Consider the following 14,960-nt stretch of genomic DNA (forward strand, 5'->3'; position numbering starts at 1 on the left):
TAATATACTTTTTGTAATTTTATTTAAATTTAATTTAAAAAATTTATAAATATAATTTTTTAAATAGATACTCATATAAGTAAGTAAGGAGTGAATTTTTTGTTGGATAGACACTATTTATATCCCGTTGCCATCCCTTGAGTTTGATAACTCCTCATGTTTAGTCTTCAATTGTTTTATATTTTATATATATATATATATATATATATATATATATATATATATATATATATATATATATATATATATATATATATATATATATATATATATATGAGAAATCATCCACTTATTAACATAAAATTTGTTTGTATTTTTTAATATTTTATAAAATTATTCTAAATTTAAATAATACTGATGGAGTTTTAATTATTAAAATTAATCTCTTTAATTCTCTAATATTTACAATAGAGAAAATACCCAAAGGCATTTTGGTAAAAATAAAAATGAATTTATATAAAATAATTCGTAGTTTATATAAACAAACAAAGAATTTTGTCGTGGCTTATATTTAGGGTGACTAGGTCTAGTTGCTAAATAACATTATATTTAGGGTGACTAAGCCTAATTAAGAGATATCATACCCAACTAAAAGATAGCTTAGAGTTTAAAACACTTCTTTTGTCTTGCATGACTGAATTAAAAAAAAAAAAAAACTATTGTGTTTGTCTTTAAAAATGAATAAAAACTACTAATTAGTTTAATTTGGAACCAAATTAGTTTATATTTTCAACTTTATAAAATAAGAGATTATTCTGCTTTTTTAAAACTCGGGTTCAATGGGTTCCACATTGTTTCATATGATTTTGTAAGAAAAAACTCGAAACATATTACAATATGATAAAGTCCAATCAATCACACTATTTTATTTGCGTTTTGATTAAAAAAGTATGATATTTAAAATTACAAGTTCTCACACCTAGATTTTGTGAGATTACATTATTTACCTTTAATAATAACTTTTTAAAGGAGCACAATGTAAGGCGTGTTTTTTTAACTATAGGCTGTCCATATAATTAATAAAAATTATTAGTAATGTTTAAAAAAAAAATCAAATAGTAGTATAGTAGTATAAAGAGAAAAGTGTGAGAAATTTGACAAAAATCTCATAGAGAATTAATATAGTTTTATTAAAAAGAGTAAGATATTTCTGAGATTCTTTTAAATACACTTACACCTCTATTTTTTTTTTATTATAATGAGTTTTCTTATTGAGAATATTTATTCGAAAGCATAATGTTTTAAAAGTTAAATGGACATATATGTAATATAAAGAGGAATGACAACATAGTTTCTATAAATAAAATAGAGATTTGTACAAAACTAAAAAATTTTAGCATAATTTATTTTTTTATATAAAATATTACCAACAAGCCAGATACTATGAAAAATAAGTATGTAACTACAGGTAATTTAATTTGTAGAGAAACGTAATCATTTTTTGTGTTATTAAATTAACCCAACTAATATTCTAAAGTTATTGCTAAACTTCTAGGTAACTAACTAACCTCATTATACCAACAAACTAGGTAGTCTCAGGAGTTATTTAAAGTTTTTATTATTATGACTTTTTTGTATATTTCCAATCTTTTAAAAATCTTATAAGAACACATCTTAGTATATTATATAAATATTTACAATTATTTAAATATTTACTAATATTGATATTTATATATGTTAAATTGTACGTTTTTAAGAGATATCAATTACTTTATGTTGTTTTGAAAAAAGATAAAACATTAAATAATTTAGTTGTCAAATAATGACGTTTGACTAATTGAACTTAGTCAAAATATGTGCGTAGGCTTGACAAACCAGCTATGAGCCTAGACTAGGGATACACCCAAGTTGAATAAAATTTGGAATGAAATTATTCAAATACTCTTTAAATCTAAAATGTTTAACTTATTTAAGTAAACATAAATAATATTTTTGTTAATTATATATATATATATATATATATATATTAAACCCAAATATTTATTTGTTATTTTTAGTGTTGAAATGTTACTCTCATAAAAAATTATGTAAACTTAAAAAAATAGTGTTTATTGGTTTGATTGTAAAATATACAATTAATTAAACGAGTTATTATGAATGAAATTAAGATGGGATCTTAAAAACAAATTTATATGTTATTAACCGTTATTAGAAAATTCTTATAAAGTCAAACCTATTTAGTTTCATTAATGTTCCACGATAAATTATTTCAACTATGATGATTTATAATTTGTCTTACATAATAGTTTTCTCGTTGACTATTAAATGATGATTAGCTTGTTTAGGTAAGTTACACCTATCTAAACTTTTAATATGTAAACAAATTTTTAGATCAGCTAACAAAGCAAGTAATATATTTTCCTTTTTCTTTTCAAAAAAATACATATCAGCCAACTAAACAAGTCTATAAAACATGACACATGTTTGATTCTTAAATGTAAGGATGGAAAATAGATTTGTTTCTTTGGATTTTTGTTGAACTTGTTCTTATGAATAATGTTTTGATGGAAAACTTTTACCTTCATTAATTATAGTTAATTATAGGTATATGAATGAGTAATGTCTCGTTCTTTAAATTGAGTGTAAGGATCATACGAATATATATATATATATATATATATATATATATATATATATATATATATATATATATATATATATATATATATATATATATATATATATAACTTTTTCATCTCATCTCCATACTCGTTTTCGCTCTTATGTTACCATTTTAAATTATTAAAACACTCGTAGTATAATATGTAACTTAACAAACTTATCTTGTCTTTAGTTTCATTTCATTTCATTTGAAAAATTATTATTTTCTCTTTTTTTATCAAACACTTTTTCATTACCTATCTTAATTTGTAGTTCAATATTTACATTCATTTAGATTACTATTTTTTTCTTCTTATTACAGCTTTGATTACACCTGTGCATTTTTCTTCCAATAATGTATTTAAATCAAATAATTTTTAAGACATAGATTTTGTTTTTATCCTTTTTAATATTTTATTTATTGTTTATGTTTTTCATATGTGAGAAATATCTCAATTTCAAGTGTTTAATTGTATAAAATCTTATTAATAATAAGGTTAACTATTTTTTTATATATGAACTTTGATAAAAAATTGAAATTTATATTTATCCGAAACTTTGATACATTTTGGTCACAAATATTAAAAATGAATAAATATAGTAATTTTAACATAATTTATAATTTTTTTAAACATGTATGTTTCCACTTAAACCTAATAACCAAAATCAACTAATATATTTTAACTGAACTAATTTAGGTTGAGTTGAATAAAATTTTTAAAACCAAATTGTATAGTTTTTTGTTTAATGTCAAATCAAAACAAAAACTAATCTTTAAGCATTTCTAACGTTTTGACCTTCAACATCAAAAGCAATCAAATACATTGGACTAATGGGGCCCATTCATGTTAATAAGATGAAAGGATGACACTTTGAAAGGTAAAGTTTCATATTATGTTTTTTATTTTATTTAAGGGACTTTTTTGTTTTATTAAAACTTTTGTTAATATACATTTTTTATGAACTTCAAACGTGATCTTAATAAAAAGAAATATGAATTGCTTTTGGTAAGATCCTTTGTGAAAAGTAAAAGCTGCATTTCGTAGAGTTATCATGGTACGTGGTGGTGCTTGGTATTTATGTGAGATTAGTTCCATCCAGTGCAACTTTCTCTTTAGATAAAAAGTGCATCCTTCCATATGTATTTACATTCATAATTTGATAATAAACCGTTCATAGCCTCTTTTAAAATATAGTTCCATTCTTCCTTTAAGTTGGTTGATGTTATAAAAATTTGGTTTAATTACTCGGATGATACTCACTTTTGTTTAGATGTGTCAGTTTGATACGCATTATTAAAAATCTATCAACCTAGTTTTAACTTTTAAAAAATGTCTTAATAAGATCATTTTCAGACAAAAATTACTAAAATTGTTAACTTAATTCATGACTTTTACTACTAAATTTTAATATAAGTATCAATACTTAAGTTTGTAAGTCATTTTAAATAGCAATATTGTTAAACGATGTTAATAATTTTTTGCTAAAAATGACCTAATTGAGGTATTTTTTCAAAAATTGAGACTCAATTAACACATTTTTACAAGTGAATACCAAACTAACATATCAAAATAAAAAATAAAAATAGATATCATCTATCAATTAAACCTAAAATTTTATAATTTTTCATATTTTGATGTAAATTCGGCATCTTATGTGAGTGTGACCTCCACAATTGGGGTCCTATCCTATGCTTTCCGACAAATCCTCCACATTTGAAACCATTTGATGCGTACCAATATTCACGATTCTACCTTCAGAAAATAGTATTTTTACCATTTCAGTAGAATCACAGATAAAGACTTTCAAAGAGTCTAAGTTGACTATAGAGGAAAACACCATGGAATATGTTTAAAACTTCAAGAACATGTTGCATGTTTTCACCATGCCCTTTCAATTGATGGGACATTCAAATGTTGGGCCATTTCAAGCCCATGCCACCAAATGTAAAATCTCAAGGTAATTTCTTCGATCTTATCAACTTTTTTTCTTTACTTTATTAGTCATTTTTCACCATTCTACCACCTATTTGCTAATGCTATGTTTGGTTCAAAGGAAATAGATAAAAATAAATAATTTTGAATATTACAACCAATGAATTATTAATATCTTAAGTGAATAAGTATTGATATTATTATAATTGTAGAACTAAAACAATTTTTATAAGATTTATAAAAACTAGTTCATCTCCAATTATATCTATATTTATCATAATACATTTGTAGTTTTACCAACAAGTTTCATGACATTCTCATATATCTCCATACATTCCAACCAATGAATTATAATTGCTTAGCATAACAGGTGATGCAGTAAAAATCATTTTGGTGCAGTACAAATCATACAAAATGAAAAAAAAAGTGTTTTGATTCCTTGTTTGATAGTATTTTCTTAGGTTTTTTTTAATATAAAAACCTTAAAGAAATAAAACATTGTTTATTAATTTTTATTTTTTAGCTGACCATTAACCTTATATATATAAAAAAAAATAGAAAAATGAGAACCATAAAATTTAAGGTTCCAACATTCATCTAACCTATTATAGGAACTTCATGATTAGGGGATCCATGCTGGGAGTATATTCTATTTTTTTTTCCTTCATGAAAAATATAATAGTTAGATTTGATTCCATAAAGGGCATGATAAAATGAGTAAGAAAACAACCTATTAAAACTTTAAATAGTTAAAATTTTAATTATTTATTATTATCACCTTTGCAAAAGTCAAATTTAAAACAGTCGGTGGAGAATGGATCGAACAGACCGGGACCAGAGCAATGAACGGCTCAGATCTCTGTCATGCCTATATCAGCATCACACAAACCAAGACGAGGAGGTGATTAAATGATTTTATATTTTTAATATTTTTTACAGGTTAATTGATTTATTAAATATTTTTAATAGTAGCTTAAATAAACATGTTAGAATAAATAAAAAATAAAAGAAATTCTAAATGGAGGATTAAACTAAAATTATATTTTCGGAAATATAAGTGTTCAATGGCTTTAACGTCAGAGGAGAACGGAAAATCACAGATTAAATAAAATAAGATACAGAAACTGTTAAATCAAAATGGTTTTCCTTTTTCAAAGTACCCCTTTCTTTTTACTATGTTGATAACTTTAATTATAAAAACATTAGTTATTTGTTATTTATATATTCTAAATGAAATACAATTGTTCTCTTTGAGAAACTGAAATAAGTTGTTAGGATGTAATTACTTTTTTAACACATTTTCTTTTAAAAGAACAACACATTCCAGAATTTTCTAATTGTAGTAAAAACTAATTATACATATTTTTATTTTGAATTGATTATATTTTTCTTAATACAAACCCACTTAAACAGTCTTCTACAAAATTAACTCTAGTAAGCTAGAAGTATTGCATTGGTTTAATTTAAATAGTAAAAAAATTATGAAAAAGTAGTTTTGACAAAAGTACGAAAGATATTCCCTCCATTTTTTTAAATTTATTTATTTATTATTATATTTCAAGTTTGAAGACAATCTTAATCATGTATTACTAGTTATATTCTTACATTTACGATTGATTAATATGATTTAAACTAAGGAAAAAATAGAGACCGTAACAGAAAGTTAGTTTATATTTTTAATGACTGAGAATGAAAAACAATTATGATAAATTTTATAAAAACAATATTGTAATATTGAAAAAGACATCCAACCAAATAATCACAGATGCAAAGGCAATGGTTAAAATTAATACAAGCTGTGTTTGTGTGTGAGAGAGAGAGAGAGAGAGGGGTTAATGGCATGGTTGATTGAATCTTGAGTATATCTATCTGTGTAACTATCTACCTCTGACTCACTTACTGTACAATACATTAAGTGGAATGACTGCATATAACATCAAACTTTGGTGTGCAGTACTGTATCTGTAACAGTCAAGCAATGCAAACACTCTAGATAGTGAGTGAGTGAAGCTAAAGCTACAAAAACTACCAAACAAAAAAATACTCATTTTTCTTCTCTCTTCTCCTCTTCTGGGGTTTTTGCTTTTCTTCATTCTCTCACCAACACAAAAAAATGGGCCTTGTTGTTTCTGAGGATGCCCTCAAGAAGCTCCAAGCTCTCATGGATCAAGGTCTTACCTTTATCACATCTTCTCTTTCTTTTTCATCTTTGTCTGTTTGTTTTTTTCTCTCTCACCCCTTTTTCTTTTCTTTCTTCCTTTTGTTGAATTGTTTCTTTCTAGTTGAGGAGGAGCCACTGCTGAGAACTTTTCAGGTGACCATTTTGGTTACTCATTCCCATATGATTTTAACATTCTATTTTTTGTCTTCTGTTTTTGCTTCTTGGATGTCTGTTTGCTTTCAACATCTGCGAGGTGACCCTGATCTCGCTCTCTCTCTTTTTTGTGTCTGACCTGTATAAATTGCATGTGGTGCTTCAATGGATTTTGTTAACTGTGGTCTTTGGAACCCTGAAATTCTGTGTGTTTCATGGATGCTGTTGACTAATTGGCTCTTCTACATTCCTCTTCCTCTCCTGTTTAAGACTTTTCTGGGGTAGTGATGATTCAGCTAAAAAAAGGGGGAGGGGGATGAGATCTGATTTCAAGTATGTAGGTCAATCAATGTCGTACTTCTGTGTTTCTCTTCAAAACTCAATGTTAGTTTGGTTAAAGGGGACAATCATTTCTTGTGTTTCACACCTCCTATTGTTTAAGTGTGCTTACATATAAGATCTTTCTATTTCTGGATTGCTGCTAATTCAATCAATTGCGTGCGATTATCTACCTATTCTAGTTTGAGTTTGGTGAAATCTGGTGATCTCTTGGCAACTCATTGAAACTGCTTAAGGACAAGTGTTTTTCACTAGAAAAGCACTCTATCTCCCCTTTTGGAATTTATTTGCTGTTTTTTTTTTTTTTGCAGAATGTTCATCAAGGATGTGTCACGGAAACCTTAATTCGATTCCTAAAAGCTAGGGAGTGGAACGTTACCAAGGCACATAAAATGGTAAGACATGTGCAGAGGAAGTGTTGTTTTATTGAATGTTTTGCAAATGTGTTTAATGCAAAGATAAATACGGCTGTCAGAAGGCCCAAATTCTGCTATATACACATGCTGTTGTGGCATATGGCTCCACCAAAGTGGGTCTCCCTTTACAAATTCTCCATGGTGGAGGGGTCAGAAAAGCCATGTTATAGCGTTGTGGCGGTGCTGTAATGGATATTTAGCTATATTGGTTTATTGTTGGAAATTGACTATGTCATCCATTTAACTTAGTTTTAAATGCCTGTATTACTTTTCAGATAATCGATTGTTTAAATTGGAGAGTGCAAAATGAGATTGACAACATATTATCGGTAAGTCTAGATTCCACCCATCCTTGTATATTATTGTTTAGACATTCTTTTGGCAGTTCATATTTTTTAGTTTGGAGTTTTGTCTGTAATTGAGAGATATTCTCGTGGGGTCCCTTTATGTATTTATTGGCAAAATCTGATTAAAATGTGTACTGATTGCACAAGACTATGAGTTCTTAGTTCTTAAGTCTGGAAGCTGTTTCATTTTTTCAGAAACCCATAATTCCTACTGATTTATACCGAGGCATTCGTGATTCACAACTTGTAGGTTTGTCAGGTTACTCAAGAGAGGTGCTCTTCAAACACAATCTTATCTCAGTACATATCATCTTAGTTGTGCTTGATTACATTTTTATTGTCATTAATCAAGATTATCTAACTTGCTTGTTATATCACATCTTGGCAATTGTAATGCTTGTTCTTCCTTCCATACTTTTCAGGGTCTTCCTGTCTTTGCAATTGGTGTTGGGCTTAGCACATTTGACAAAGCATCAGTAAGCATTTTCAATGGCTATGTTTGAACTTTGGGGCACTATCTATTTCTTCATCTTAAAAGTCTTGTGTTCTTATCTCTTCTAACACTAGTTTTGCGTGCTTGTATGCTTGCAGGTCCATTATTATGTGCAGTCTCATATTCAAATTAACGAATATCGTGATCGTGTAATATTGGTGAGCATTTTCACTTTGAAGTCCTCTTACATTCTTAATTTTTTTGTTAAGCTGCTAATTTAGCTTCTGCCCTTTTGTTTGTTTTGACCCGTATATGCTTGTAGCCTTCTGCATCAAAGAAGCATGGGAAGCCTATTACCACATGTATAAAAGTTTTGGATATGACTGGTCTGAAGTTATCAGCCCTGAATCAGATCAAGGTACTTTCTAATTCATACATCTACCTGGTCATCAAAATGAATACAAATCAAGGTACATCAAAATGCATACAAAATTTCAAGAGTCTTCCTATATCGCTGAGTTGTCTTTCATGCTGATGCAGTTGTTAACAATAATATCATCCATCGATGATCTGAACTACCCTGAGAAAACAAATACTTATTACATTGTAAATGCCCCATACATATTTTCAGCCTGTTGGAAGGTATTCCTTGTGACTTTGTTTTCTGTGTGATACTTTTGTTCATTATGCTGGTTTAAGTTGTGCACCTAGGGATAATGCTTAACACTTTGCATTGGCAGGTTGTGAAGCCACTTCTGCAAGAGAGAACAAGAAGAAAAGTTCAAGTCTTGCCGGGTTGTGGACGAGATGAACTGTTGAAGGTAAAGTGGTTGTTTTTATTTGTCGTAGAGATGCTAAATTGGAAATTTTATCCACAGATAAGAGACAGTAGCACATGCCTATGGATGAGAATCTTTGCTGTATTTCTTTCAACCACATGCATGCTATTCACTGCTTAAATCTACAAGCATAGAAATTAATGATTCTGTGGCATATATGCATCTCTGCACTGTTTTTCTATAAAAGGTAGCAGTAGCCAGAACAACACAGTTCATTCCTGTGCAAGTGCATACAATCTTATTCTGAAAATTTCTTTACTTTTCTATTCAGTCCTTATTAATAAGCTTGTGGAGTAGTTCCTATTTTTGTCATAAATAAATGCTTGATAACTTGTTGTCTGCTTTTATATCTTTCAATGGAAATTAACAAATAAAACCCGCATCTAGATCATGGATTGTGCATCGCTGCCACATTTCTGTAAAAGAGAAGGCTCTGGATCATCCAGACATTCAGATAATGGAAGTGGAAATGAAAATTGCTATTCCTTTGATCATCCTTTCCATCAGAAGCTCTACAATCACATAAAGGAACAATCCAGAATCCATGAAGTTGTTGAACCAATCAAGCAGGGATCATTCCATGTAGATTTTCCTGAACCTCCTGCTGAGAAAGCTGAGATTGTCAAGACTTTAGAGTCTGAGCTACACAAGTTTAAGATCAGCAATGGGGATTGTGACTGAAGATTGATGAATACTGTTGCCAATGTTGGCCATGTGGTCTTTTACCAGTCCTACTAACCATTTGAACCAAACTAATATAGTACAAGGGTTCTTCCTCTTCACTACCATCAGGATTCTGCAGTACTAGTTAGCCTTGTTTATGTTAGCTTGAGAAATCTAGGAAGTAGTAGCAAGAATAAAGCGGGTCCTAGATTTGCATTATGCCATAAAACAAGTAAGAAATGTTATTAAATGTGATCTTTCCCGTCATGTTTTTTCTAAAGCTAGATATTTGCATTTTTAATCTTCAATTTCCCTTTTCAATTAAAATACAGAACAGTTTGTGTTCGAAGTACTGAACTTGGAGATAGATAAATAGTGTATATTTGTGGGAAAATGTACCTACTCATTTCCAATTTATTTACATAAAGCTGTATAATGGAAAAACATTCAATTTGCACCTATATGGAGAACAGAACATTCTTCCAACAACATCTAATGCAGTACAAATTTTCAAGTAGTATCTATCTCAAACCATCTATATCTTTCCTTAACTTCAATTCTTTCATTAACTCTGATATATATTTTCTCTTAGAACTTACATAAGTAGTGAAATTGCTGGTAAATTTAACAGTGGTGTATCTGTTTCAGTTTCAAATACAGTTTAGTAGAAAAAGAAAGATTGTCATAGTAACATGTGTTGTCATAGTAATTGCCATTATTGAGGTCATCTTATATTCGAAAGTTATGCAGTACAATTGGTAAAATATGTAATAATAATGTTCTCAATTCTTATATTATTTCTGTTTCAAAACAATTAATGTTTATTATTTTTATTTCAAAACTATTAATGTAACACAGATTTAAGTTTCATTTATTATTTAAATTACTCATACATTATGTCAGTTTATATACAGTTACTGCATTTTTATGACAGTAGCAAAATTTCCACGTTCCTACCCTGCTACGCTGTTCTAGCTGGGCCCTCTTTGCATTAAGCACATTTAAATGTCTGTTAAAATTTCACCATACTCTTTGGTTCATTGTTGAACAGTAAAAAGCACACAACTTTTTCGTCTTCTTTTGGTAGTTACTTTTTTCTTCTGTCATCATTTATTTTCTTTTACATAGGAAACAAAAATGCCACTTGCAAATCTCATTTGACTAAAATAATCGTCATGAGAGTAACATAAAGAGAAAGTAATGAATAGATAAAATATTGTGCACATAAAAAAAAAAAACAATTGTCAATGAAAACGTCCTCAATTGCCAAAATGTTTGCCACCCTCTATTGGTAGACAGGAAGAGATAGAGGGTGAAGAAATAAGTAAAAGAAGAAGAAATACATAAATATTAAGTTTTTTGTTAAAAAAATAAAGTGGAAACAAAATTCTGAAGTTGTTTAATTTGAAAAAGAAAACTAATTATTAATAAAAGTAATTTTTAACCTTTTATAACTTTTTGCATGTTGACTAACGGTTCAAATCATATAAGAGCATAATGAATATTTAGTATAATCTATATAATTGTTCTCAACTGAGTATTTTGTATTAAGTAATACGAAGAAGTTATTGATAAATTATTGTTATAAAAATGATAATTTGATTTGAGAGGAATTAGATAATTGCGTGATTTACAATTTTATCTATACAAGAAAGTTTATAATTTTGGTTAGAAAGATGATACAATAAGTTATGCAGGTTTTTTCAAAAAAAAGTATATGATGTTAAGTAACAATATTTTTGTTATGTTAAAAGAGATTGTTTCTCTATTACAAGTTGATAATCGATTATCTCGTGTAGTATAATGTTGAGATGCTTTTTTATTACCTATTTTTTGGACACGTGAATTACCATGTTTGTTTGTAAACGATGAACACCAGAGAACAGCTACATCCGAAGGAGGTTTTGTCTAAGAATGTAGAGCATGAAAATTTTTGTGTTGTCTAGGAGTTAAAGAAGCCAGAACTTTGACAATAAGAATTCACATTTACATTTAAGCTAAATGAGAGAGTTTGTGATGCCTAAATGATTGATCATGTGGTGCAAGGAGCTTTTCAATTCCCAAGAAAAATTAAGCAACAAAGGCAGTGAATGCTACTGAATACTGATAAATGATAGACCCTTTTAAATACGCAGAGAGATTGATCTTGGAGAATTTTCTGCGCTTTCCAAGTTTTGTTCTTCTATACGCCACTTCTTCAGCTCGTTCTCAACTACAACCTTTGCAGAATCTGCCATCTCTGCATTCTTGAGAGCCATGTCTGTTGCAGCCTTTATTTCCTCAATTGCTTTCAGGTTTGCCTCCACCTTTTTGTTCACTTCATTCTTTCTTATGTTGATTGCTTCCACCTGAGCCATGGATGCTGTTTCTGTTCTGTCAATTAAGTCTTCAGATTCCTTGATTTTCCCACTCAGTGCTGCAAACTCCTCAACTGTCAACACAATCTTCCCATTAGCATCTAAAACTGAGCCTGAGTCATGAGTGTTGACACTTTCAGACATCATCTTCATCGCCACAATGGCTTTTTGTTCTGCATCTCTGGCTTCCTCAGCCTGTTTTATATAAGCCTCTAGTTTCTTCTCCAATTCTTGTGCCACAGCTTTGGATTTTTCAGCCTCAAGCTTCAGCTCTTGAGTTTTTCTTCTTATTTCTTCTTCTTCCCTTCTTGCAACTTCTGTCTCAAATGAAAGCTGTTTGATCTTCAATTCTACTTCAGCACTGTCTTCAGATCTTTCCGCCGCAGACCTTATCTCTTCTGATCCAATCAGTAGTTCATCAGTTAGGGTAGCAGTAAGGGCTTCTGCTGCCTGTTCCTTCTCCGTGAGATCCTCTTGCTCTTTCTTCACTCGTTCTAACTCTGCCCTAAGTACATCCACTAGGTTTCTCAGGGAGGTTTCCTCTTCCACAACTTCCTGAAGTGTTTTCTTGGCTTCTTCGATCTCCAAAGTTATAACTTTCACTGAATCTATCTCTGAAGAATGTTGCTGTTTCACCTGCTCTTGGAGAACCAGAATCTCTTTACTTGTTGCATGAAGTTTGGCCTCTAGACCCTGTGTTAGTTCCTGGTCACACTCCTTCTTCAAAGCCATCAATTTATTCTGCGCTTCTTCCTTGGCATTTTTGTAGAAACTTAGCTGTGTTTCTCTTTCTTCCAAGGCCTTTGCCTGACCATCTTGGGCTTGTGATGAGGCAACCTTCAGATGTTGAATTTGTTCTTTCATGGTTGCAATTTGGTTTGAGAGTTCTTGGAGCTTTTCTGAGTTCAATTTTGCAGAACGCTGAGCCTCTCCCGCTGTTTGGAATGCAGCTAGTTTTGCCTCCAAAGCTGCGTCAAAATCCTGCCTGATTTTATTGAGTTCTTTCTTGGAAGCATCTAGTTCTTTTACTGTTGTTGTGTACTCTTTTCTTGCATGCTCTAGTTCTTGTTTCCATGCTTCATATCCTATAGCTTTTTGGGATAATGCCTGTTCAAGTACTTTGGCTTGATTCTTCACAGCTTCAGCAGCCTCCATTGCTGTTTGCTTTGATTCTCTCACACTGTTGAGCTTCTTCGTCAATTCTAGAAGTGTTAAATTGGCCTTATCAAGCTCTGTAAGTGCTTTTCCTTTTGTGACCTCAGAACTATCCAGCTTTTTCTTTATGGTGGTTAATTCTCTTTGGGCCAACAGAAGCTGAGTCTCCTTTTCCAGCACATTCTGCAAGTCACACAATTTACTAATCATATATCATGTATAATATAACTTCTTAAATAACAGTTTTCTATCTAAATAAGAGTTGAAGCTTAAAGATTTCTTAAAAGATAAACTATTCATTTTGAAATAGATGATGTCCTTGTCCTAAATTGTTCTTTTAAGGAAAAAATATGTTTGATGTTTACCTCTGATGATCTTCTCTTGAAAGAACGTTTGTCCCTTGACACGGCTACTTCACCAAATAAACTAACTGCTGCTTTAACAGATTGAAATGGAGCCCTTGTGTCAATCTCTCCAACCTCTCTTGGAGAGTCAGATTCCTTTTCTTGATCTCTAACTCTGAAACTCATTATGTGCTTGCAAAAGGTATCTGCATGCATGCAGCAGATGATACACAGTAACGAGCAATGCACAGATAAATCTCTTTACACGAAGCTTTGTAATAACAACGTATTTTAATGCTTTCAAACTTCACCAACATCATTGCACAACATCTTACATATAAAGTTATGAAATGCTTACCTTAATGTTTGATGTTACAACAAAGGATAGAATGAAACAGATGTGGAGGCTGAGAGTTCTTCTTGCACTTGATCAGGTATGAGGCAGATAATGAATTTGAAAAATGAAGGCGTTGAAATTCAAAAGAACCCAGATGAAAACGTTGGTTCTTTTAAGTCCAACTTTTATTTACCTTCCTGATGAGACCTTTGAAAGAAGGAATGCCCTAAAATATGGCTGGTTAAATTTGTTTGGAGTAAATTGGCTATATATAACTTATATTTTGGCTCAAGGGGAATAGGAGTTTGTGGTGGTGCTGACAGAAAGGAAGATTCAAAACTAAAGGCTTATCCAATACAAAAAATTACCCTTTTTCTTTCTGTAGTAGCGGAAAATGAGGAAGATTCAAAGAAGCCATGATGGATATAACATTTCACAGTAAATATGAGTTGGAAAATTTACCAAAGGGTCAACCCTTTTCAACTCAGTTCACGATTCAGAGGTTGCAATTCCTTCTTTTAGGGTTCTAAAGGTAGGATATGGCAGAAATTTGCGTATACCTTGCTGATCTGGATCCATTATATACAACTATAATAACTATATACGGATTTAGTCATTTGATCGTGATAACTACCCATTTATTGCTGCAAAGGGTTGAAGAGATTTTTGTCAAACATTTCCTATGCACGTCTAAGTTAAAGGAATAAAGTAGAACAAATATGAGTGAAGTTAGATAATAATAAATATCTATATAATATATGTTGATAAAATAAATATAATATAACATAAATGGGAAAATAAAAAATAAAACATAAACAAAAGTATTTTAATTTTGATTTCCGTCACAAATGAAAGAAAGTGCAGAACATTAATCAGACAGA

General features: G+C 30.0%; 2 protein-coding genes across 3 annotated transcripts; one reads left to right on the forward strand and one right to left on the reverse strand.

Moving 5' to 3' along the window:
- Nucleotides 1-6,405: 6,405 nt before the first annotated feature.
- Nucleotides 6,406-10,267, forward strand: LOC114186529 (phosphatidylinositol/phosphatidylcholine transfer protein SFH1). The gene is made up of 11 exons (XM_028074455.1): nucleotides 6,406-6,706; nucleotides 6,818-6,849; nucleotides 7,500-7,583; nucleotides 7,880-7,933; nucleotides 8,147-8,224; nucleotides 8,374-8,427; nucleotides 8,543-8,602; nucleotides 8,707-8,802; nucleotides 8,925-9,026; nucleotides 9,125-9,205; nucleotides 9,611-10,267. The coding sequence occupies exons 1-11, from the start codon at nucleotides 6,649-6,651 to the stop codon at nucleotides 9,902-9,904; spliced, it is 993 nt and encodes a 330-aa protein (XP_027930256.1). The 5' UTR covers nucleotides 6,406-6,648; the 3' UTR covers nucleotides 9,905-10,267.
- Nucleotides 10,268-11,790: 1,523 nt separating this feature from the next.
- On the reverse strand, nucleotides 11,791-14,638 carry LOC114187667 (WEB family protein At1g12150-like). 2 transcript variants are annotated; one of them, XM_028075975.1, is made up of 3 exons: nucleotides 14,101-14,638; nucleotides 13,764-13,948; nucleotides 11,791-13,581 (listed from the first exon to the last, which is right to left on the reverse strand). In XM_028075975.1, exons 2-3 carry the CDS (start codon nucleotides 13,926-13,928, stop codon nucleotides 12,010-12,012), a joined length of 1,737 nt encoding a protein of 578 aa, XP_027931776.1. In that variant the 5' UTR covers nucleotides 13,929-13,948; nucleotides 14,101-14,638; the 3' UTR covers nucleotides 11,791-12,009. The 2 variants fall into 2 exon arrangements, with proteins under 2 accessions (XP_027931776.1, XP_027931775.1); XM_028075974.1 differs by lacking the exon at nucleotides 14,101-14,638 and having other exon boundaries at nucleotides 13,764-14,089.
- Between the last annotated feature and the right edge of the window lie 322 nt (nucleotides 14,639-14,960).

Source organism: Vigna unguiculata, chromosome 6 (assembly GCF_004118075.2).
Source record: "Vigna unguiculata cultivar IT97K-499-35 chromosome 6, ASM411807v1, whole genome shotgun sequence".
In the NCBI taxonomy this organism is placed as follows: Eukaryota; Viridiplantae; Streptophyta; class Magnoliopsida; order Fabales; family Fabaceae; genus Vigna; species Vigna unguiculata.

Coding starts and splice junctions, on each gene's coding strand:
- LOC114186529 (XM_028074455.1), top strand. CDS start 6,649: ATGGGCCTTGTTGTTTCTGAGGATGCCCTCAAGAAGCTCCAAGCTCTC. Junction 6,850..7,499: donor CACTGCTGAGAACTTTTCAG/GTGACCATTTTG, acceptor TTTTTTTTGCAG/AATGTTCATCAAGGATGTGT. Junction 9,027..9,124: donor TATTTTCAGCCTGTTGGAAG/GTATTCCTTGTG, acceptor TTGCATTGGCAG/GTTGTGAAGCCACTTCTGCA.
- LOC114187667 (XM_028075974.1), bottom strand. CDS start 13,958: ATGCATGCAGATACCTTTTGCAAGCACATAATGAGTTTCAGAGTTAGA. Junction 13,582..13,763: donor TCAAGAGAAGATCATCAGAG/GTAAACATCAAA, acceptor TGTGACTTGCAG/AATGTGCTGGAAAAGGAGAC.